Source organism: Oncorhynchus nerka, linkage group LG14 (assembly GCF_034236695.1).
Source record: "Oncorhynchus nerka isolate Pitt River linkage group LG14, Oner_Uvic_2.0, whole genome shotgun sequence".
Taxonomy (NCBI): Eukaryota; Metazoa; Chordata; class Actinopteri; order Salmoniformes; family Salmonidae; genus Oncorhynchus; species Oncorhynchus nerka.
In genome coordinates, this window is record NC_088409.1 from 72,059,519 (window position 1) to 72,084,791 (window position 25,273).

General features: G+C 44.6%; 1 protein-coding gene across 3 annotated transcripts in view; it reads left to right on the top strand.

Annotated features, from left to right (window-relative positions):
- LOC115141838 (replication protein A 70 kDa DNA-binding subunit-like) overlaps nucleotides 1-25,273 on the top strand; it is a 60,539-nt gene that overhangs the window by 23,063 nt on the left and 12,203 nt on the right. For 2 of the 3 annotated variants that reach the window (XM_065000360.1, XM_065000361.1), the window contains 5 exons: nucleotides 5,320-5,449; nucleotides 11,844-12,020; nucleotides 13,390-13,497; nucleotides 13,817-13,903; nucleotides 24,083-24,149. In XM_065000360.1, coding sequence (XP_064856432.1) covers nucleotides 5,320-5,449; nucleotides 11,844-12,020; nucleotides 13,390-13,497; nucleotides 13,817-13,903; nucleotides 24,083-24,149 — 569 coding nt within the window. The remainder of the gene's footprint in view (nucleotides 1-5,319; nucleotides 5,450-11,843; nucleotides 12,021-13,389; nucleotides 13,498-13,816; nucleotides 13,904-24,082; nucleotides 24,150-25,273) is intronic. The other variant, XM_029681085.2, reaches the window with a different exon arrangement.

Genomic DNA, 25,273 nt, shown 5'->3' on the forward strand with positions numbered 1-25,273 from the left:
AAATATTTGTATGAACATAACAAGATTCAACAACTGAGACATGAACTGAACAAGTTCCACAGACATGTGCCTACAGAAATTTAATAATGTGTCCCTGAACAAAGGTGGGGGTCAAAAGTAACAGTCAGTATCTGGTGTGGCCACGAGCTGCATTAAGTACTGCAGTGCATCTCTTCCTCATGGACTGTACCAGATTTGCCAGTTCTTGCTGTGAGATTTTACCCCACTTTTCCACCAAGGCACCTGCAAGTTCCCAGACATTTCTGAGCAGAATGACCCTAGCCCTCACCCTCCGATCCAACAGGTCCCAGACGTGCTCAATGGGATTGCGATCCGGGCTCTTTGCTGGCCATGGCAAAACACTGACATTTCTGTCTTGCAGGAAATCACGCACAGAATGAGCAGTATGGCTGGTGGCATTGTCATGCTGGAGGGTCATGTCAGGATGAGCCTGCAGGAAGAGTACCACATGAGGCAGTAGGATGTCTTCCCTGTAACGCACAGCGTTGAGATTGCCTGCAATGACTACAAGCTCAGTCCGATGATGCTGTGACACACTGCCCCAGACCATGACCGACCCTCCACCTCCAAATCGATCTGGCTCCAGAGTACAGACCTCATTGTAACGCTCATTCCTTTGACAATGAACGTGAATACGAACACCACCCGTGGTGAGACAAAACCATGACTTGTCAGTGAAGAGCACTTTTTGCCAGTCCTGTCTGGTCCAGCGACAGTGGGTTTGTGCCCATAGGCGACGTTGTTGCTGGTGTTGTCTGGTGAGGACCTGCCTGGCAACAAGTCAACAAGCCCTCAGTCCAGCCTCTCTCTCCCTATTGCGGACAGTCTGAGCACTGATGGAGGGATTGTGCATTCCTGGTGTAACCCAGGCAGTTGTTGCCATCATGTACCTGTCCCGCAGGTGTGATGTTTGGATGTACCGATCCTGTGCAGGTGTTGTTACACGTGGTCTGCCCCTGCAAGGACGATCAGCTGTCCGTCCTGTCTCCCTGTAGCTCTGTCTTAGGCGTCTCACAGAACGGACATTGCAATTTATTGCCCTGGCCACATCTGCAGTCCTCATGCCTCCTTGCAGCATGCCTAAGGCACGTTCACGCAGATGAGCAGGGACCCTGGGCTATTTTCTTTTGGTGTTTTTCAGAGTCAGTAGAAAGGCCTCTTTAGTGTCCTAAGTTTTCATAACTGTGACCTTAATTGCCTACCGTCTGTAAGCTGGTAGTATCTTAACGACCGTTCCACAGGTGCATTTTCATGAATTGTTTATGGTTCATTGAACAAGCATGGGAAACGGTGTTTAAACCGTTTATAATGAAGATCTGTGAAGTTATTTGGATTTTTACGAATTATTTTTGAAAGACGGGGTCCTGATAAAGGGTTGTTTCTTTTTTGCTGAGTTTAGTAACGTACCCTGAAAATGCCTGCCTGCTCAGTTGCTATTTGGGACGATTTAGATCAAATCCACATAAAATAAAATCGAATTTGTTTAACTCATTTTGTGCTAATTTGTTTCATAAGCAAACCTGAACGTAAAATGTTTCATTTTGATCCACCTGGTCCATACAGTAGCAGCCTTTGTCCATTAGATGGCATCATCAGACACATCTGGAGTGGCTCCTGTCCTCGCTCTCCTAGCTGACTGGACAACTGTGTCTGTCTCTCCATCTTCTTGTCATTCCTCCCCTTCCTGACACAACCTCTTGTTCCTTTCCTCTTGTTGTCCTCAGTCCTATTGCCGTCTCTCACTTAGTGACACTTGGCCACTCTCACCCTTTCTGTTTTCCTGCAGTCCTCCTCACTGAGTCATCTGATCTCCCTTACACACTACATAAAGACTGGTATGTGTCCTAAATGGCACCCTATTCCCTTTATAGTACACTACTTTTGACGAGTGGTATGGTCTCTTGTCAAAAGTAGTGCACTATATAGGGAATAGGGTGCCATTTGGTAAGTGGACACACTGTTACCCACTAGTGGGGCTGCTCTGCTCACAGCAAAAATATATTTGTCCTTTTCACTTTTTACCCCAATGAATAAAATAGCATAAACCTTTTGCGTGCTACTACTAATGAAGCAGCACGCCAGTTAGTGATTTCAATAACCTTTTTATTGCCCTCCTCCGCTCACATGCTGGAATTGTGTTGTTGCTGTCCAGTAGTTGTGCTGCTGCTCTCCACTAGTTGTGCTGCTGCTCTCCACTAGTTGTGCTGCTGCTCTCCACTAGTTGTGCTGCTGCTCTCCACTAGTTGTGCTGCTGTTCTCCAGTCCAGTAGTTGTGCTGCTGCTCTCCACTAGTTGTGCTGCTGCTCTCCACTAGTTGTGCTGCTGCTCTCCAGTCCAGTAGTTGTGCTGCTGCTCTCCAGTCCAGTAGTTTCTGCGCTGCTCTCCAGTCCAGTAGTTGTGCTGCTGCTCTCCAGTCCAGTAGTTGCTGCACTGCTCTCCACTAGTTGTGCTGCTGTTCTCCAGTCCAGTAGTTGCTGCGCTGCTTTCCAGTCCAGTAGTTGCTGCGCTGCTTTCCAGTCCAGTAGTTGCTGCGCTGCTTTCCAGTCCAGTAGTTGCTGCGCTGCTCTCCAGTCCAGTAGTTGCTGCGCTGCTCTCCACTAGTTGTGCTGCTGCTCTCCAGTCCAGTAGTTGCTGTGCTGCTCTCCAGTCCAGTAGTTGCTGCGCTGCTCTCCAGTCCAGTAGTTGTGCCTTGATTGTGCTGCTGTCCACTACTTTATTTCTCTCATTCATTCCGACTGAGTCTGTGTTCCAAAATAACACTTAATATTTTTTTGTTAAACAAGTAGCTTAACTATGTGGTTATTCTACTTGATCTCTCTCCTCTTATTCCCTCTTGTTGTTGTCAGTAGTTTGTCCCAACTTAGTTCCCGCCTGGTGCATGTCCTTTTGTGAAATCAAAAACAGTTTTGAGATTGACAATTTGGAAATGTTATGTTGGAATAGAATACGTAGTCATATTTACAACCACGTTCCTATTGAAAATGACCTCATGTACTGCGTTGTTCAACTCCACAACTACAGGGACTGGTTTCTTGAGCAGACCTCATGGATGACTAGTCATATCTGTTGTATGTTGTCCGCCAGTCAGAGACGCACCATGAGAGCCATAGCTGGAGGCAGGGAAGGAACAAAACAGTGCTTACAGAAGGGTTTCTGTCATGCTCAGCTGCTCTGTCACATGCTCACTGTCATGTCGCCCTGCTGTCCTGCCAGTCCTGTCCTCTACTTGGCTGTATGGCTCGTTGTGACGGTGCCATGCTATGCACATGAATCTGTTCTTTTCCCTTCCCTTCTTGTCATTGTCGTCTCTCTTCCAGTCGGTTAGTCTCACTTCATCCACGCTCGGAGCATCTCCCTGCCTGTCTGTCAGACCACTGTTGCACATCTTCTGCCAGCTCCAATTTGTCCTCCTTTTGTCTCCTCCATCAAGCCCACTGACTTACTGTACTCTGCCTGTTGTAGCAGTTTCCTACAGAAAAATCTTCTGTTTATCTGCCTTTATAGTCTGCGTTACATAGTCTCCAGGGTATCTTGTTTAGCATTTTGTAACTCAAAAAGAACGTCTTGAGAAATAAGGTATACTGTACATTAATGATAATCTGCCTACCTACCAGGAGTCGGCCCTGTCTGGATCTGAAAACGCCACAAATGTTTAATTCCTTTCATTCTATTCCAGCCTATTTCTCTTGGCGAAACACCAGCAGCTTCATGAAAGGAGTTATTGTTCATCAGAAACAAATAAGTATTTTCAGGTGGATTTCAGAACTAGGTTGATGTTGTTTTTAATGCATCATCAGCCAGGTGTTTTTGTTGTTACCCCCTATCTGCACGAACACCGGTACAATTATAACAAAGCAGGGATGCTAGTGCAGAGATGAGGGAATAGGTGCCACAGGAAAGAATTACTCACATTTTTCAGTGGAGGGGAAATTGGCAGAGGCCATTGTGGCCGGGCCACATGCTCACAGGCCATTAATGGGGATATTTTCAATTAGTCATGCTTCTAAGAGCAAGGCCCGGCTCCCTGTATTTACTGCCCCCCCCAAGCGCTACACAATACCTGCTAGCAATAGATTAGTAAGCGCTATTGATCTCTTGCACCATTCCAACCTGAGTGTTCTATAGTTTTTCCCTTTTTACCCCTGTCCCCTCCCCCTACTCACCATCCCTCTCTCCTTCCCACTTGTCTTGTGTGAATCACCTGGAGGTAACGCTGAGTGAAAATTGGTTTCTGATTCCGCCATCACTGCTGTAGATTCATTTCACTGCCACTCAGCCTGCTTTGCTCTCTGCACAGACTATATCTGTATCCCAAATGGCACCATATTCCTTATTTATTGCACTATATAGGGAATAGAGTTCCCTTTTAGGATGCAACCTATCTCAGCTTTGTCAAACAGGGAAGGCTATGTTGGCCAGGATGGATTTTATTAAACCCCTACTAGACAACTGACAAGGCAGTGGTCAGTGGTCTGCAGGGCACGAGGCTACAAGGCAGTGGTCCGCAGGGCACGAGGCTACAAGGCAGTGGTCCGCAGGGCACGAGGCTACAAGGCAGTGGTCCGCAGGGCACGAGGCTACAAGGCAGTGGTCCGCAGGGCACAAGGCAGTAGTCCGCAGGGCACGTGGTTCTCAGGGCCCGAGGCTACAAGGCAGTGGTTCTCAGGGCCCGAGGCTACAAGGCAGTGGTCCGCAGGGCACGTGGCTACAAGGCAGTGGTCCTCAGGGCCCGAGGCTACAAGGCAGTGGTCCTCAGGGCCCGAGGCTACAAGGCAGTGGTCCGCAGGGCCCGAGGCTACAAGGCAGTGGTCCGCAGGGCCCGAGGCAGTGGTCCGCAGGGCACTTGGCTACAAGGCAGTGGTTCTCAGGGCCCGAGGCTACAAGGCAGTGGTCCGCAGGGCCCGAGGCAGTGGTCCGCAGGGCACGTGGCTACAAGGCAGTGATTCTCAGGGCCCGAGGCTACAAGGCAGTGGTCTGCAGGGCCCGAGGCAGTGGTCTGCGGGGCACGTGGCTACAAGGCAGTGGTCCGCAGGGCCCGAGGCAGTGGTCTGCGGGGCACGTGGCTACAAGGCAGTGGTCCGCAGGGCCCGAGGCAGTGGTCTGCGGGGCACCTCTATGTATTACACTTTGTCTCTTCTATTGTGATTGATGGGGTTGTTTCTGCAGTGACATGTTTGTGGTTTTAGGCTGGGTTTCTGTATAGCACTTTGACAAAAAAAAAGAAGGGGGGGGGCTTTATAAATAAATTAGATTTGATGTTGACCAAGGTGGGGGGGGTGTGTGTGTGTGTTCGTCCAGGTATGACAAGGAGGGCCACTCTATGGATGGCCAGTCTCTGACGGAGGCGAGGACAGGTGGAGGAGGAGGGAACACCAACTGGAAGACCCTGACTGACATCAAGACGGAGCACCTCGGACACGGAGACAAGGTTTGATACGCACACACACATACGGCACGCACGCACACACACATACGGCACGCACGCACACATACTTTTATGTAGATAAACACATGTACATCCAAATATTGTCAAATATAATAAGGTCCTACATGCTTTTTTTTTGTTGACTTGATTCGAAGCAAGAATATTCGAAGACAACCTGAAAGACAATATTGAATACAAGCCATCATTTATTTTAAAAAGTGTGAGGAAGACCAACCTGCATTGTGGATCCAACAGACAGCAGGCAGCATACCATACAGCATCTCGGTCACTATGGAGCAGGATTCTCTTGTCTTGGCTGACAGTCATTATGTTAAATATTTGTAATCAGAGCGACTCATTAAATGACTGCGTTGCTGGTTCCCGAGCTTGTTTTTAAAGCAGAATGCTGGCTTGTTTGTGTCCAAAATGTGACCATGTTCCCTATATAGTGCTCTACTTTAGTCCAGGGCCCAATGGCACTCTGCCATATGGGACGTGGTCAAAAGTAGAGTGCTGAATAAGGAGTAGGGTGCCATTTGGGATGCAACCCTATGGTGTTCTGATGTTCTCCATCATTAAACACCAACATTAGGTGTCCTCTGCATCCCTCTCCCTACCTAGGTATATGCTTAATGTGAAGTCACATTTGTCTCCCATATTGATTGTGAAGAGAAGAAGGGCTCCATTCATTCAGCTTGGTAATGAAGTGGTTGCACTCAGATAAGTCAAGTAATAAATGTGCTTGTAATTTCAGCTTCTTATTTACATTTTATGGAAATGGAGGAAGGGTGAAAAGGTGGATAATTAATCTGTGGTTATGGAAACTGATTTTTCCTTTGATATTTGGAATATAACGCTATAGTAATTTATCCTGGGCCTTTTAACCTCCGTATTGGAGTAAGTAAGAGGGACGAGAGGATTTGAATGAGGTTTATTTGACTGACGTTGTCTGAGGAGAGTCCTTGGGTTAGAACAGCACTGGGAGGGAGGTGAGGATGGAGAGAGGATAGTGCGCAAGCCCAGGACAGAGGTAGGATGGGGCTGGGAAGCTATACCGTATTTTACTATATACCGGTATTGGTGCACGGACCGGTTTGGGTTTTTACTTTCTATAACGATATTTGAATGTTTGGTTTGTTAAATGTGATACGCCGTGTGTAATGTACATTTGTATAGGTGACTCAGCTACTTGAGTCATCCCTCTCCGCTCTCTCTCCACGCCGCTTTCCACACAGACCTAGTCCCACCCCCTGTCATTCAAGGAGCGCTTTTGCTTGACCACGAGACACTTGAGTTCAGTCTGCATGGTCAATGCAACACATGCAACAATGTTGATGACAACGATGTTGTTTCCACTTTGATTTTAATATAAATCCACAAGTGTTCTATAATTACAATATTAGTTTGTGTTTCTTAGATCTGCAAACAGCTAGTTTGTATTTTCTTAGCAAGTTAACCTAAATCGTGTTAGCCACTAATGCTAATCGCTGGCTAGCTAACAGTCTTCTAAATCAAAGAGAAATAGGCAAAGCATGAATATGTTTTCTATATGAATAAAGATTTAATGTAGCCAAAGAATATAGGGTCCACCTAGGAAACACGGAACATCACTTTGGTTCCTACCCTGTCGAAATAATTTTTATTTCACCTTCATTTAACCAGGTAAGCTAGTTGAGAACAAGTTCTCATTGACAACTGCTACCTGGCCAAGATAAAGCAAAGCAGTGCGACACAAACAACAACACAAGAGTTACAAATGTTATAAACAAGCGTACAGTCAATAACACAATAGAAGAAAAAAATATATATACAGTGTGTGCAAGTGACGTGAGGAGGTAAGGCAGTAAATAGGCCATAGTAGCAAAGTAATTACAGTTTAGCAAATTAAGACTGGACTGATAGATGAGCAGATGATGATGTGCAAGTAGAAATACTGGTGTGCAAAGGAGCAGAAAAGTCAATAAAAACAATATGGTGATGAGGTAGGTAGATTGGGTGGGCTGTGTACAGATGGGCTATGTACAACTGCAGTGATCAGATAGCTGATGTTTAAAGTTAGTGGGGGAAATATAAGTCTCCAGCTTCAGCGATTTTTGCAATTCGTTCCAGTCATTGGCAGCAGATAACTGGAAGGAAAGGCGGCCAAAGGAGTGTTGGCTTTGGGGACGACCAGTGCGATATACCTGCTGGAGCACGTGCTACGGGTGGGTGTTGTTATCGTGACCAGTGAGTTGAGGTAAGGCAGAGCTTTACCTAGCATAGACTTATAGATGACCTGGAGCCAGTGGGTCTGGTGACGAATATGTAGCAAGGGCCAGCCGACTAGAGCATACAGGTCGCAGTGGTGGGTGGTGTAAAGGGGCTTTGGTGACAAAACGGATGGCAGTGAGAGAGACTGCATCCAGTTTGCTGAGTAGAGTATTGGAAGTCATTTTGTAAATTACATCGTCGAGGATCGGTAGAATAGTCCGTTTTACGAGGGTATGTTTGGCGGCGTGAGTGAAGGATGCTTTGTTGTGAAATAGGAAGCCGGTTCTAGATTTAATTTTGAATTGGAGATGTTTAATATGAGTTTGGAAGGAGAGTTTACAGTCTATCCAGACATCTAGGTATTTGTAGTTGTCCACATATCTAAGTCAGAACAGAATAGTGATGCTAGTCGGGCGGGCAGGTGCGGGCAACAAACGGTTGAAGAGCATGCATTTGGTTGACCCCCTCCTTTGTTTTTACGCTGCTGATAGTCACTGTTTATTATCTATGCATATTAATTTTACCCCTACCTACACAAATTACCTCAACTAACCTGTACCCCCGCACACTGACTCGGTGTCCCGGTAGCCCCTGTATCTAGCCTCGTTATTGGTATTTTCTGTTACTTTTTATATTATTTTTTACTTTAGTTTTAGTCAATATTTTCTCAACTCTATTTCTTGAACTGCATTGTTGGTTAAGTCAAATTTGATTTGATTTAATTTAGGCTAACCAGTTACTTGACACTCCCCTCACATTGTAAAGTGTATGGACACCTATATAGGCTAACCAGTTACTTGACACTCCCCTCACATTGTAGAGTGTATGGACACCTATATAGGCTAAACAGTTACTTGACACTCCCCTCACATTGTAAAGTGTATGGACACCTTTATAGGCTAACCAGTTACTTGACACTCCCCTCACATTGTAGAGTGTATGGACACCTATATAGGCTAACCGGTTACTTGACACTCCCCTCACATTGTAGAGTGTATGGACACCTTTATAGGCTAACCAGTTACTTGACACTCCCCTCACATTGTAGAGTGTATGGACACCTTTATAGGCTAACCAGTTACTTGACACTCCCCTCACATTGTAAAGTGTATGGACACCTATATAGGCTAACCAGTTACTTGACACTCCCCTCACATTGTAAAGTGTATGGACACCTTTATAGGCTAACCAGTTACTTGACACTCCCCTCACATTGTAAAGTAGATTCTGTAGGTTACATGCACTGCAGTAATGCCATTATTGTGGTTAGTCAGATTAATATAATAGTTTAAAACGTTTACTTGCAAGAATAACAATTTCCCTAATAATCCTGTTTACATGGACCCTTCTGACATCAGGCTTCCTGATGGGACTTTTGATAAATTCAGGAAATCGCCAATGAAATAAATATTCTACCACAGGGACAATGTTATTTTTGCGACATCTTTTTGGTTCCGAGTTCGAACATGTAACGTTTGTATGTGAGAACTATTTCTAAGACTGCTTTCAGTTTTTTCTGAACTCACTTCACTCGCACATAAGAGGGTGGCTTGTGCTACCGGTGCTGGCACAGGCACAGATCAAATACACCACTGGAACGCCAATTAAGCTATTTACATGTCTTAATCGTTTGCAAGATTGTTCAGAAATCCAAGTGTTTTAATCGCCGTATGCTTACTTCGATTTTGGCCTTCTGTCGATTTTTAAGATAAGCAGAGTAAGGTGTTTACATTACTGTTTCAATACTCTGCCTACTGCCATGATCAGTTTAATATAGAATTATTAGTGTGCATGTAAACGTACTCACCATCTCATTGTAGAGTAGGCTGTTGGCACTTTATGCTAACCAGTATTAGCATTGCTGATTCACTAGTTCCCTTGACCTTCATTAGAGTCCTCCAGACTATCCTGTTGGGTTAAGGCAATTTCTCTTGGCACTAGGAGAGAGGAAGGTAGAGGTGTGACCCAGGGCTCTAGTTCAGCCTGTAGTGTCTGAAATGAGGAGCTGACTCAAGCACAGTCTGTCCTCTCCTGGTACCGCTCCTGCTCAGCCCGTGGAGACACAGGGTCACAAGGTCGACCCTCTGAAGGCCCTCCGCAAGTCAGCAGCAATTAATTGTCCCTGTCACAAAGTCTCTGTCACAATCTCAAATTTCCACAACACCGGCTTGCCCTCTCGACAGCAAATGGCTAACCCCGTCCACAGCTCCCTCCCGATTCCTTGACACTGCCTGCGTATGTAAAGCCTTGTGACAAAGACAGGAGGGGGGAAATCAGGAGGAACATTTTTCATCGGTCTCATCTCTCCCTCTCTCTCTCTCTGTGGTGAGTGACTCGTTAATTTCAGAGGTATTAACTTGATTAATTTGTTTTACAGATTAATCTTGTGTTTTGAGAAAGTAGATAAATGTAATACTAACATATACATGAGTATGAATCATTTAGGTAAAAGTTGGATATTAAATGATTCGTGGTCTGTTATAATATACAGCTTGTCCCACAAAATTTGAATTTATTTTTATTCATTTAACCTTTATTCTACTAGGCAAGTCAGTTAAGAACAAATTCTTATTTACAATGATTGCCTACCAAAAGGCAAAAAACCTCCTGCGGGGACGGGGGCTGGGATAATATATATATTTATCTCTAGATAGATAGAGATTATTTATCTGACAAAACACACATCACAACGAGACATTACATTAAGAGAGACCTAAGACGACAACATAGCAAGGCAGCAACACGTGACAACACAGCATGGTAGCTACATGAGAACATGGTAGCAGCACAAAACATGGTACAAACATTATTGGGCACAGACAACAGCACAAAGGGAAAGAAGGTAGAGACAACGATACATCATGCAAAGCAGCCGTAACTGTCAGTAAGAGTGTCCATGATTGAGTCTTTGAAGAGATTGAGACAAAACTGTCCAGTTTGAGTGTTTGTTGCAGCTCGTTCCAGTTGCTAGCTGCAGTGAACTGAAAAGACGTGTGTGTATAGTTATCATATATATCTCTTTTTGGAAAACTCTGAACCTAACTTACATAAATTAAAATTGGTGGTCAGCTAGCTAGAAGGTTGTCTTTAGTCGCAAAATGTACCGCTATTTTCCAGGACATTTAAATGTTGAGTTCGAAGTGATTTAATCCTCCAACCACTAGTGTCTGAAGTTAGGGGTTGTCTGATGTTGGGGGAAAATGTGCTAGTTTTAAAGAGGCAGCAGTTAGCTTGTAGAGGGGGGTCAATTACGGCAGAAACATTCCCTTTTGTTTTTCTATTTATTTCCTTCAAAAACTGGAGGTTAAGATTTTGCCTGCGGCCTCCATTTAGATTGTGAACAATGAAGTGCACCATGCAGAAATGTCCTGTTTCCTGTCCCCTACTTTCCTTTCGGTACGCCAGGCAATGTTCCCCTCCATGAATATGAGTCAGGATGTCCAGGTTATTAAAATTCCCCCCATTGTAATCTTACTGTAGGTCTTTATTTTGTATTATTATGGATCCCCATTAGCTGCTGCCAAGACAGCAGCAACTCTTCCTGGGGTGTAAGGAAGTGTTATGATTTTTTTTAAAGAGCACACCCTGTTTTGTCCTCTGGATGAATCATAATGACTGACTGATGAAGGCGCTTGGCCTCAGAGGTTCTCGTGTGTTTACATAATGAGGTATTACCATGTGGTATTGCCTATAAGCCCTGGTTGAAAGTAGGCAGCCTGCCTTTGCTGTTTTGCATTTGTGTTTGGAGCTATGCTATGCAGATTGCAGTTGATTTGTAATTTTTTTCATCCCACTGCAGTAATGTTTCTCTTTAATACAGTTTGAATATTTTTGTTGATGTTCTCTCAGATCTGCTCTTTATGCTTCTCAGTTGTTAGTTCTGCGCCGTGTAATGTAATGGCATCAACCTTTACATAGAAATCATGGAGCAAGCCTGCACATATTGTCCATTACAATATTGCCTTCCACAAAATATCTACGCTTCAGAACGATTGACAGAAGAATTCTGTTATGTTTTGTGTTTGTGTCCAGGAAGACTACTTCAGCTTCATGTATTGCAATATGGTCTTCCACAAAACATCTGGTGTACACATTTTTAAAACAACTAAGAAGTATGTTCAGGAATGTTGTGTGTTTGTCCCTCCAGGCAGACTACTTCAGCTGCATCGCCACCATAGTGTACATCCGTAAGGAGAACTGTCTGTACCAGGCGTGCCCTAGTCAGGACTGCAGTAAGAAGGTGGTGGACCAGCAAAACGGCATGTTCCGCTGTGAGAAGTGTGACAAAGAGTTCCCCAACTTCAAGTACCGACTCATCCTCTCTGTGAGTGACTTACCTCTGTCTGTCTAAACTCTCTGGCCTCACAGTCACAAAGAGGACACACACACACACGTGCGCATGCACACACACGCTGAGTCCCACTCTGCCACCCCATTCACCCTCACTGTTACAGGGTACCTGCCCTCTCCTGACCCCGTCCCCTAGGCCTCTTTTCATTCTCTCCTATCCTCACAGGTCCCTGAGGGTGGGGGCTGTGGCTGCTGTGGTTATGGGTTTGGCTGTGGCTGAGGGTTTTCTCTGGGGGACTCATCTACTGCTTCTCATGACTCTTTCTCTTCTCTTTCACCCCTCCTTTCTTTCGCTCGTTCTTTCTTGCTCTCTTTCGTGTGCTCTTTCCCTTTCTCTCTGGCATGCACACGTTTGCTTTCTGTCTTTGTTCTTCCTTTCACTCTTGCTCTCTCATTCACCCCTCCTTTCTTTCGCTCGTTCTTTCTTGCTCTCTTTCGTGTGCTCTTTCCCTTTCGCTCTTTCTCCTTTCTTTTGCTCTTCTCTTTCTCATAGGCCTCCAGCCAGTCTCCCTTATGGTACCTCTTCTCTCACGGTGCTTAACTAACTCTCCATCAGATCTCTTTACAGTCATGTTTGAAGAAGATTATTATTTAATCCATGCTGCTGTCGCTGCTGCAAGCGTCAAATAGTGGCTGGCTATTTAGGATTCATTTTGATTTGTTTTGTTGGGTGTAAGTCAGGATTATGTTGCGTTAATTGCTCTATTTTCCCCTCAATGCTGTTGCTCGATGCTGAGGCATTTTGTCTCTGCTTGTTTAAAATAGCAGCATTCAAATACTACCTAATTTAGTCAGCAAACAAGCTCTTGCAGCCAGACATCTAAAATAAGTGCCTTTTGTTTTGCACCTCTCGCCAGTCAGCATATTGCTTTTCTCCACCGAGCTGGAACATAAGCTGTGAATATGCTACCATTGCGCGCAGCTCGCATCACACGTACACCTTGGATCTTCTGGTGTTTGAAGTCCCTGCCTGTCAAATGTATAGAACAGAAGAGTTCTATAATAATGATTTTCCCAGCAATATAAACTTGTGCAATTGACAATACATTGATTATTCAGTAGCAATGTGACATCATACACAACAATAAACCAAAGTACCAAATCCCTGAGAAGCCTACCTTTTAAATAGACTCTGCCTGCGTCCAAATGGCACCCTATGCGGCGCACTTCTTTTGACCAGGGCCCATTGCACTGGTCAAAAGTAGGTGCACTATAAAGGGAAATAGGTGCCATGTGTGTTGCAACCTATGATCAATAAAGCCCAGATGACCTTTCCCTTTGACTTTCCCCAGTACTCACTCCTACCATGTGTCTGTCTCTATGTTCCTCCTCTCGTCCTGCAGGCCAACATAGCAGACTACGGGGACAACCAGTGGGTGACCTGCTTCCAGGAGAGTGCTGAAGCCATCCTGGGACAGAACGCTGCTTACCTAGGGCAACTCAAAGACTCGGTGAGCCTTACTCTCCCACCCGTCTGCCTCCCTGTCTGCCTGGTCTAAGGAAAGGGCCTGGGGAGGTGCTGAACCCCAGGCACTGTCTAGCGACCAGCTCCAGCTACCTCTGCTCTGCATGAACAGGCTGCTGTGCCCTGTGGTCTCTGTAGGCTCTCATATAGCCTACATGAAAAAATACATTTAAAAAAAGATGGGAAGAGGCTTTGATTTAGAACCTGCCATCTTGATTAAAACAATTGCTTTTTAATGGCAACAAGCCAAGTTTTTGAAATGTCATTAAAGTTAAATTGATCACATTTTGTTAATTTTCTTGCAGAATGAAGCTGCCTTCGAGGAGATCTTTCAGCAGGCCAACTTCCACACGTTCATCTTCCGCAACAGAGTCAAGCTGGAGACCTACAATGTAAGTATCGCTTGACATGTATGGGATTTTTGGGTCTGATACAATACTTATATTTGGGAGGCTACACTGGTTGCAATTTATTGGCCGACGCATTGTTTTTTAGCTACATAGCCGTCTTTGTATCAAAGATAATTGCGTAATTATCGTATTTCGTCGTCCTAACGTAGTCTACACTGCTATCTGCCCAGCAGCTAGCCAGCTAGCTAACGTCCACCGTCTACCGAATAGCAGCACTGTAGAAACTATTACACTCAACTGAACGACTTGATTAGTGTAGTGTTAGCTAGCTACATAGTTGTCTTTGCTGTCTTCGTATCCAAGATAATTGTGTAGTTTAGAGTGTGTAGTCTTAGAGTGATTATCTTAATTTACCGAGGTTAGCTAGCCAGCTATTTGTCGTCCTTAACGTAGGAGACACTGCTAGCTAGCCAACAGCTAGCCAACGTCTACCGAATAGAACTTCCGCACTCAACAACCCGGTCGCATTCCGCTTCGCTCCACAGGTAGTATCACCATTTCATTTCATTACAGTACAACGGTTTGATTTGTTTGATCGTAGCTAGCTACATAGCTAGCTACATAGCCGTCTTTGTATCAAAGATAATTGTGTAGTCTAGAGCGATTTTCTAGGTTAGCTAGCCAGCTATTGTCGTTCTTTTAACGTAACGTAATCAACACTGCTAGCTAGCCAGCTAGCCCCCGAATAGCAGCACTGTAGAAACTATTACACTCAACGGAACGACTTGATTAGTGTAGTGTCAACAACGCAGCCACTGCCAGCTAGCCTACAAAGTCAACAACGCAGCCACTGCCAGCTAGCCTACTTCAGCAGTACTGTATCATTTTAATCATTTTAGTCAATAAGATTCTTGCTACGTAAGCTTAACTTTCTGAACATTCGAGCCGTGTAGTCCACTTGTCATTCCAATCTCCTTTGCATTAGCGTAGCCTCTTCTGTAGCCTGTCAACTATGTGTCTGTCTATCCCTGTTCTCTCCTCTCTGCACAGACCATACAAACGCTCCACACCGCGTGGCCGCGGCCACCCTAATCTGGTGGTCCCAGCGCGCACGACCCACGTGGAGTTCCAGGTCTCCGGTAGCCTCTGGAACTGCCGATCTGCGGCCAACAAGGCAGAGTTCATCTCAGCCTATGCCTCCCTCCAGTCCCTCGACTTCTTGGCACTGACGGAAACATGGATCACCACAGATAACACTGCTACTCCTACTGCTCTCTTCGTCCGCCCACGTGTTCTCGCACACCCCGAGAGCTTCTGGTCAGCGGGGTGGTGGCACCGGGATCCTCATCTCTCCCAAGTGGTCATTCTCTCTTCTCCCTTACCCATCTGTCTATCGCTCCTTTGAATTCCATGCTGTCACAGTTACCAGCCCTTTCAAGCTTAACATCCTTATCATTTATCGCCCTCCAGGTTCCTCGGAGAGTTCAACAATGAGCTTGATGCCTTGATAAGCTCCTTTCCTGAGGACGGCTCACCTCTCACAGTTCTGGGCGACTTTAACCTCCCCACGTCTACCTTTGACTCATTCCTCTCTGCCTCCTTCTTTCCACTCGTCTCCTCTTTTGACCTCACCCTCTCACCTTCCCCCTACTCACAAGGCAGGCAATACGCTTGACCTCATCTTTACTAGATGCTGTTCTTCCACTAACCTCACTGCAACTCCCTCCAAGTCTCCGACCACTACCTTGTATCCTTTTCCCTCTCGCTCTCATCCAACACTTCCCACACTGCCCCTACTCGGATGGTATCGCGCCGTCCCAACCTTCGCTCTCTCTCCCCCGCTACTCTCTCCTCTTCCATCCTATCATCTCTTCCCTCTGCTCAAACCTTCTCCAACCTATCTCCTGATTCTGCCTCCTCAACCCTCCTCTCCTCCCTTTCTGCATCCTTTGACTCTCTATGTCCCCTATCCTCCAGGCCGGCTCGGTCCTCCCCTCCCGCTCCGTGGCTCGACGACTCATTGCGAGCTCACAGAACAGGGCTCCGCGCAGCCGAGCGGAAATGGAGGAAAACTCGCTTCCCTGCGGACCTGGCATCCTTTCACTCCCTCCTCTACATTTTCCTCTTCTGTCTCTGCTGCTAAAGCCACTTTCTACCACTCTAAATTCCAAGCATCTGCCTCTAACCCTAGGAAGCTCTTTGCCACCTTCTCCTCCCTCCTGAATCCTCCTCCCCCTCCTCCCCTCTCTGCAGATGACTTCGTCAACCATTTTGAAAAGAAGGTCGACGACATCCGATCCTCGTTTGCTAAGTCAAACGACACCGCTGGTTCTGCTCACACTGCCCTACCCTGTGCTCTGACCTCTTTCTCCCCTCTCTCTCCAGATGAAATCTCGCGTCTTGTGACGGCCGGCCGCCCAACAACCTGCCCGCTTGACCCTATCCCCTCCTCTCTTCTCCAGACCATTTCCGGAGACTTTCTCCCTTACCTCACCTCGCTCATCAACTCATCCCTGACCGCTGGCTACGTCCCTTCCGTCTTCAAGAGAGCGAGAGTTGCACCCCTTCTGAAAAAAACCTACACTCGATCCCTCCGATGTCAACAACTACAGACCAGTATCCCTTCTTTCTTTTCTCTCCAAAACTCTTGAACGTGCCGTCCTTGGCCAGCTCTCCCGCTATCTCTCTCAGAATGACCTTCTTGATCCAAATCAGTCAGGTTTCAAGACTAGTCATTCAACTGAGACTGCTCTTCTCTGTATCACGGAGGCGCTCCGCACTGCTAAAGCTAACTCTCTCTCCTCTGCTCTCATCCTTCTAGACCTATCGGCTGCCTTCGATACTGTGAACCATCAGATCCTCCTCTCCACCCTCTCCGAGTTGGGCATCTCCGGCGCGGCCCACGCTTGGATTGCGTCCTACCTGACAGGTCGCTCCTACCAGGTGGCGTGGCGAGAATCTGTCTCCTCACCACGTGCTCTCACCACTGGTGTCCCCAGGGCTCTGTTTTAGGCCCTCTCCTATTCTCGCTATACACCAAGTCACTTGGCTCTGTCATAACCTCACATGGTCTCTCCTATCATTGCTATGCAGACGACACACAATTAATCTTCTCCTTTCCCCCTTCTGATGACCAGGTGGCGAATCGCATCTCTGCATGTCTGGCAGACATATCAGTGTGGATGATGGATCACCACCTCAAGCTGAACCTCGGCAAGACGGAGCTGCTCTTCCTCCCGGGAAGGACTGCCCGTTCCATGATCTCGCCATCACGGTTGACAACTCCATTGTGTCCTCCTCCCAGAGCGCTAAGAACCTTGGCGTGATCCTGGACAACACCCTGTCGTTCTCAACTAACATCAAGGCGGTGGCCCGTTCCTGTAGGTTCATGCTCTACAACATCCGCAGAGTACGACCCTGCCTCACACAGGAAGCGGCGCAGGTCCTAATCCAGGCACTTGTCATCTCCCGTCTGGATTACTGCAACTCGCTGTTGGCTGGGCTCCCTGCCTGTGCCATTAAACCCCTACAACTCATCCAGAACGCCGCAGCCCGTCTGGTGTTCAACCTTCCCAAGTTCTCTCACGTCACCCCGCTCCTCCGCTCTCTCCACTGGCTTCCAGTTGAAGCTCGCATCCGCTACAAGACCATGGTGCTTGCCTACGGAGCTGTGAGGGGAACGGCACCTCAGTACCTCCAGGCTCTGATCAGGCCCTACACCCAAACAAGGGCACTGCGTTCATCCACCTCTGGCCTGCTCGCCTCCCTACCACTGAGGAAGCACAGTTCCCGCTCAGCCCAGTCAAAACTGTTCGCTGCTCTGGCCCCCAATGGTGGAACAAACTCCCTCACGACGCCAGGACAGCGGAGTCAATCACCACCTTCCGGAGACACCTGAAACCCCACCTCTTTAAGGAATACCTAGGATAGGATAAAGTAATCCTTCTCACCCCCCCTTAAAAGATTTAGATGCACTATTGTAAAGTGGCTGTTCCACTGGATGTCATAAGGTGAATGCACCAATTTGTAAGTCGCTCTGGATAAGAGCGTCTGCTAAATGTAAATGTAGATGTAAAAATTAAAATAAAAAAGTATTATTATTTTTTTCACACAAAAAAATATCACAATTTTTGCTCCAAGTGAAAACGTCTCTTCAAAGACACTTTAAAATGTAATTGCATACATTTCAAAAATGAAAATAATTTAACTTGTTGTAACTCATATCCCGTGAACGGGATCATTGTCATCATCTGACACTAATTAGCATAACGCAACAGATATAAATATCCCTATTCATGAAAATCAAAAGTGAAATATATTGAAACACAGCTTAGCCTTTTGTTAATCACCCTGTCATCTCAGATTTTCAAAATATGCTTTACAGCCAAAGCAAGACAAGCATTTGAGTAAGTTTATCGATAGCATAGCATTATGTCCAGCTAGCAGCAGGTAACTTGGTCACGAAAATCAGAAAAGCAATCAAATTAAATCGTTTACCTTTGATGAGCTTCGGATGTTTTCACTCACGAGACTCCCAGTTAGATAGCAAATGTTCCATTTTACCAATAATGTTATTTTTGTAGGCGAAATAGCACCGTTTGTTCTTCCCGTTTGGCTGAGAAATCGACCCGGAAATTGCGGTCACGACAACGCCGAAAAATATTCAAAATTAGCTCCATAATATCGACAGAAACATGGCAAACGTTGTTTATAATCAATCCTCAAGGTGTTTTTCAAATATCTATTTGATAATATATCCACCGGGACAATTGGTTTTTCAGTAGGAGCGAGAGGAAAAATGGCTACCTCTGTATTTTACGCAAGAATCACTCCGAGAGCGATCAGGTGACCACTTGCGCAATGTAGCCGCTTACGTGTATTCTTCAACATAAAGGCGTGAAACTACGTCACAATGCTGTAGACACCTTGGGGAATACGTAGAAAAAGGAATCTGGTTGATAGCCCATTCACCGCTCAATAGGGATGCATCGGAACGCAGAGCATTCAAAACATGAGTCACTTCCAGATTGGATTTTTCTCAGGCTTTCGCCTGCAATATCAGTTCTGTTATACTCACAGACAATATTTGTACAGTTTTGGAAGCTTTAGAGTGTTTTCTATCCTAAGCTGTCAATTATATGCATATTCTAGCATCTTGTCCTGACAAAATATCCTGTTTACTTTGGGAACGTTATTTTTCCAAAAATGAAAATACAGCCCCCTAGTCACAACAGGTTAAAGAAATATTTTTTATTTATCGATAACGGTGCTGTAAAGATCGCTATGATCAATATCACCCAATTTTTTATATTTTTTTTATATTTGTCAACCAATAGACATTAGACTTTGGCAGTATCCAGATTGTCATACCCATACCGGAATATTCAGTAATACCGACACTGAACACACGAGGTGCTGTTTTCAAACCCAACTAATACTCTGTAATCCAATTCCATAGAGAATGCTAACCAAATGCTAATGAGCACATTGCGAACATTTTGTACATTTTCTGACCTAAACTATTCAAGTAACAAAAAAATGCTACACTGTTTGCTGTATGCACAAAACAAATATTAGCCAGCAAGGCTGTTGATTCAGGAAGGGTTTCTCTGCTGTTACCAAGCGAATGCTTGATTTTAGAAGAAGCTAAACACTTAGCTAGATAGCTAACCAGATACTAAATTAGCAAACCAAATGCACAACTGTTGTGAATTCCATACTGTAATTAGATCACCTGGCACATGCTGTATACAAACACCATGTGACTAGGGACTACCGTAAGCTTCATAATGTGACAGGTGAAATGAAGAACGCAATGTTCTATATCTCCTAACGTATTGCACAAATTGACTGTAGGTATTTACTTCAGTCAACCAGTATTAAAAAAACGTAAAAGAAAAGTCTCAACGCTATTGACGGTATTGAAATACCAGCCTGTGGCTTTTTCCAACGGCCCCAGTATACCTCCCAAGCCCAACAGACATTTTTTTACTTCATACCAGGTTGTAGTAGGAAAAATAACAGACACACACATCTTGTTCAGAGGTTTTACAAAATGCCAATTTATTGAAATTTGCATGTAAGCTGCTTCTTTATACAGTACCAGTCAAGTTTGGACACACCTACTCATTCAAGAGTTTCTTTTTACAATTTTCTACATTGTAGAATAATCGTGAAGAGATCAAAACTATGAAATAACACACATGGAATCATGTAGTAACCAAAAATAGTGTTAAAAGTAGGCACCCTTTGAAGTAGGCACCCTTTGCCTTGATGACAGCTTTGCACACTCTTGGCATTCTCTCCACCAGCTTCACTTGGAATGCTTTTCCAACAGTCTTGAAGGAGTTCCCACATACGCTGAGCACTTATTGGCTGCTTTCCCATCAATCTGCGGTCCAACTCATCCCAAACCATCTGGGTTGGGGTCGGGTGATTGTGGAGGCCAGGCCATCTGATGCAGCACTCTGTCACTCTCCTTGGTCAAATAGCCCGTACACAGCCTGGAGTTGTTGGGTCATTGTCCTGTTGAAAAACAAATTATTAGTCCCACTAAGCGCAAGCAAGATGGGATGGCTTATCACTGCAGAATGCTGTGGTAGCCATGCTGGTTAAGTGTGCCTTGAATTCTAAATAAATCACTGACAGTGTCACCAGCAAAGGACCATCACACCTCCATTCTTCACGGTGGGAACCACACATGCGGAAATCATCTGTTCACCTACTCTGCGTCTCTCAAAGACACGGTGGTTGGAACCAAAAATCTTGGTCTAATGTCCATTGCTGGTGTTTCTTGGCCCAAGCAAGTCTCTTCTTATTGGTGTCCTTTAGTAGTGGTTTCTTTGCAGCAATTTAACGATGAAGACCTGATTCACGCAGTCTCCTCTGAACAATTGATGTTGAGATTAGAGGTTGACCCATTAATCGGAATGGCCGTTTTTAATTAGGGCCGATTTCAAGTTTTCTTAACAATCGGAAATCGGTATTTTTGGACACCTTTATTTAATCTTTATTTAACTAGGCAAGTCAGTTAAGAACACATTCTTATTTTCAATGGCGGCCTAGGAATGGTGGGTTAACTGCCTCTTTCAGGGGCAGAACGATAGATTTTCACCTTGTCAGCTCGGGGGATCCAATCTTGCAACCTTACAGTTAACTAGTCCAACGCAATAACATCCTGCCTCTTGTTGCACTCCACAAGGAGACTGCCTGTTACGCGAATGCAGTAAGCCAAGGTAAGTTGCTAGCTAGCATTAAACTTATCTTATGAAAAACAATCAATCATAATCACTAGTTAACTACACTTGGTTGATGATATTACTAGATATTATCTAGCGTGTCCTACGTTGCATATAATCTGACTGAGCATACAAGTATATAAGTATCTGACTGAGCTGTGTTTGGCAGAAGCAGACGCGTAAACATTCATTCAAACAGCACTTTAGTGCGTTTTGCCAGCAGCTCTTCGTTGTGCGTCAAGCATTGCGCTGTTTATGACTTCAAGCCTGTCAACTCCCGAGATGAGGCTGGTGTAACCGAAGTGAAATGGCTGGCTAGTTAGCGTGCGCTAATAGCATTTCAAACGTCACTCGCTCTGAGCCTGTGGTTGTTTCCCTTGCTCTGCATGGGTAACGCTGCTTCGAGGGTGGCTGTTGTGTTTCTGGTTCGAGCCCAGGGAGGAGGGAGGAGAGGGACGGAAGCTATACTGTTACACTGGCAATACTAAAGTGCCTATAAGAACATCCAATAGTCAAAGGTTAATGAAATACAAATGGTATAGAGGGAAATAGTCCTATAATTCCTATAATAACTACAACTTAAAACTTCTGACCTGGGAATATTGAAGACTCATGTTGAAAGGAACCACCAGCTTTCATATGTTCTGAGTAAGGAACTTAAACGTTAGCTTTCTTACATGGCACATATTGCACTTTTACTTTCTTCTCCAACACTTTGTTTTTGAATTATTTAAACCAAATTGAACATGTTTCATTATTTATTTGAGGCTAAATTGATTTTATTGATGTATTATATGAAGTTAAAATAACTGTTCATTCAGTATGGTTGTAATTGTCATTATTAGAAATCCCTTTTTTTTTTTTTAAATGGCCGATTATTCGTTATCGGCTTTTTTGGTCCTCCAATAATCGGTATCGGCGTTGAAAAATCATAATCGGTCGACCTCTAGTTGAGATGTGTCTCTTACTTGAACTCCATGAAGCATTTATTTGGGCTGTAATTTCTGAGGCTGGTAACTGTATTTTTTAAAATTTAACTAGGCAAATCAGTTAAAAACAATTTCTTATTTACAATGACTGCCTAGGAAGAGTAGGTTAACTGCCCTTTTCAGGGGCAGAACGGCTTTTTACCTTGTCAGCTCGGGGAGTCGATCTTGCAACCTTTCGGTAAATGCCCCAACACTCTAACCACTAGGCTACCTGCTACCCCAAGTAACAAACTTATCCTCTGCAGCAGAGGTAACTTTGGATCTTCCTTTCCTGTGGTGGTCCTCATGAGACAGTTTCATCATAGCGCTTGATGGTTTTTGCGACTGCACTGGGAAAAAAAGTTAACATTTATTGACTGACCTTAATGTCTTACAATAATCATGGACTGTCGTTTTTCGTTGCTTATTTGAGCTGTTCTTGCCATAATATGGACTTGGTCTTTTACCAGATAAGCCTGTATTCTGTATACCACTCCTACCTTGTCACAACAACTGATTGGCTCAAGCGCATTAAGAAGGAAATAAATTCCACAAATTAACTTTTAACAAGGCACACCTGTTAATTGAATGTGTTCCAGGTGACTACTTTATGGAGCTGGTTGAGAGAATGCCAAGAGAGTGTAAAGCTGTCAAGGCAAAGGGTGGCTACTTTGAAGAATCTCAAATATAAAATATATTTAGTTGTTTTACACTTTGTTTTGTAACTACATGATTCCATATTTGTTATTTCATAGTTTTGATGTCTTCACCATTATTCTACAATGTAGAAAATAATCCAAAATAAAGAAAACCCCTTGCATGACTAGGTGTATCCAAACTTTGACTGGTATTGTACAGTATGTTCACCTGTTTGACATTGATATTCCAGTTGGCCTGACAAATATTAGCAGTTGGCTGTGACATTTCTCCTTACATTGTTGTATTACCGCCTCTTCCCCTTTACCTCTTATTGCCCTCTCCTCCCATCCGTCTGTAGAAAGAGCCCACAGAACAGACCGTGTGTTTTCTTTAGACGGCTCGTTTTCAGGGGCTATGTGAAAGGTGCACACAGATTACTTGTGGTCACCCTCTTCTGGAAACTACACAGATGGAGCCTTGTTTTGAGGGCACAGCATAAAATAATTGATTGGGTTGGGACTGTGAGCAGGGAGAGTTGGAGCTTTGCCAGGGAGGCCCATTAACAACAGAAGAGTCGAGACTACAATCTGTCACACCATTGCTGTGCTGGGGAGAGAGCGAACACGACACAGCCTCGGCAGCTTACAGGATTCTGCTGTTTCAAGGATGTCCTGACCATTGCCTCAACCCAATGTCTCCTTAACCTGTTGACTATAGGGGGCAGTATTTTGATGTTTGGATGAAAAACGTACCCAAATGAAACTGCCTATTTCTCAGGCATAGAAGCTATAATATGCATATATTTGTCAGATTAGGCTAGAAAACACTCTAAAGTTTACAAAACTGTCAATGTTGTCTGTGAGTATAACAGAACTGATATTGCAGGCGAAAACCTGAGGAAAATCCAAATAGGAAGTGCCTCTTATTTTTAAACCTCCCTGTTCCATTGCATGCCTTCCCTCCATTTAAAGGGATGTCAACCAGATTCCTTTCCCTACGGCTTCCACATGGTGTGAACAGTCTTTAGACATAGTTTCAGCCTTTTATTCTGAAAAATGAGCGAGAACGATCACATCGGGTCAGTGAATGGCTGGGTGCCAGCAGAGTTTTGCATGTGCAACAGCTTAGAGCAGACATTTTCTCTCTCTCTCCTATTGAAAAAGCTACGGTCCGGTTGAAATATTATCGATAATCTATTGTAAAAACAACCTGAGGATTGATTATAAAAAAATAAATAAAAACTTTTGACATGTTTCTACAAACTTTACGGATACTATTTGGAATTTCCGTCTGCCCCATCGTGACCGCTCGAGCCTGTGGATTTCTGAACAAAACGTGCCAACCAAATGGAGGTTTTTTGGATGTAAAAAAATAAGGAACAAAAGGAACATTTATTGTGTAACTGGGAGTCTCGTGAGTGCAAACATCCGAAGATCATCACAGGTAAGAGATTCATTTTATTGCTTTCCTGTTTGTAATGTTTTGTCTGCTGAGAGAGATGTCCTTACATAAACTCTTAGTTTGCTTTAGTTGTAAAGCTTTTTTGAAATCTGATTAACAACAAGCTAAACTGTGTTTTGCTATATTGCACTTGTGATTTCATGAAAATTAAATATTTTTTGTGATTTTAATTTTAATTTGGCGCTCTGCAATTCAGCGGATGTTGATGAAAATGATCCCGCTAATGGGATGAGTGCGACAAGAAGTTTTAAAACACATCTGCGGATTTTTCTTCCTAAGAAAAAGAAAAGGAAGTGTTTCTTTTTTTTCAAGGTTTGTTTTTACGTTGAGTTGTGTAGCTAGGTTGTAGAGAATGTTTTCTGATGTAGCTCGGTTGTCTCCAAGTCTGTCCCCAGTCAATTAGATTTTCTGGTTTTAAGAATGAAACTTTCCAATATCTCTTTGTTGACTGTTGCTGGGTGCTAATTGTCCTCCATCAGCACCGGCCTGTACCCTACCTGCCCTAAGCTCTCTCCTGGCCCCTTACACCAAGTTTGAATTTGTCCTGCTAGGTGACCTAAACTGGGACATGCTTAAAACACCTGACCAAGTCCTAAAGCAATGGGACTCCCTAAATCTTTCTCAGGTTATTACCAATCCCACAAGGTATGACTCCCAAACACCCAGAAAAGGCTACTCTTCTTGATGTAATCCTCACAAATAATCAGGACAAAGTTAGTTACTTTAAGGAGCAGTTCTCTCTCTGTGGGTCTAACCCCAAGAAGTTCTGGAAAACGGTTAAAAGACCTGGAGAATAAACCCTCCTCCTCACAGCTGCCCATGTCCCTTAAAGTTGATGATGTGGTTGTTACTGACAAGAAGCACATGGCTGAGCTCTTTAATCACCACTTCATTAAGTCAGGATTCCTATTTGACTCAGCCATTCCTCCTTGCCCGTCCAACATTCTCATCTCCCACCCCTTCTAATGCAACTATCCCCGATGCTTCTCCCTCTTTTCCCCCTGCCCCCCTACAAAGTTTCTCCCTGCAGGCAGTCACTAAGTCCGAGGTGCTAGAGGAGCTCCTGAAACTTGAACCCCCCCCTGGGTCAGATGGTTTAGACCCTT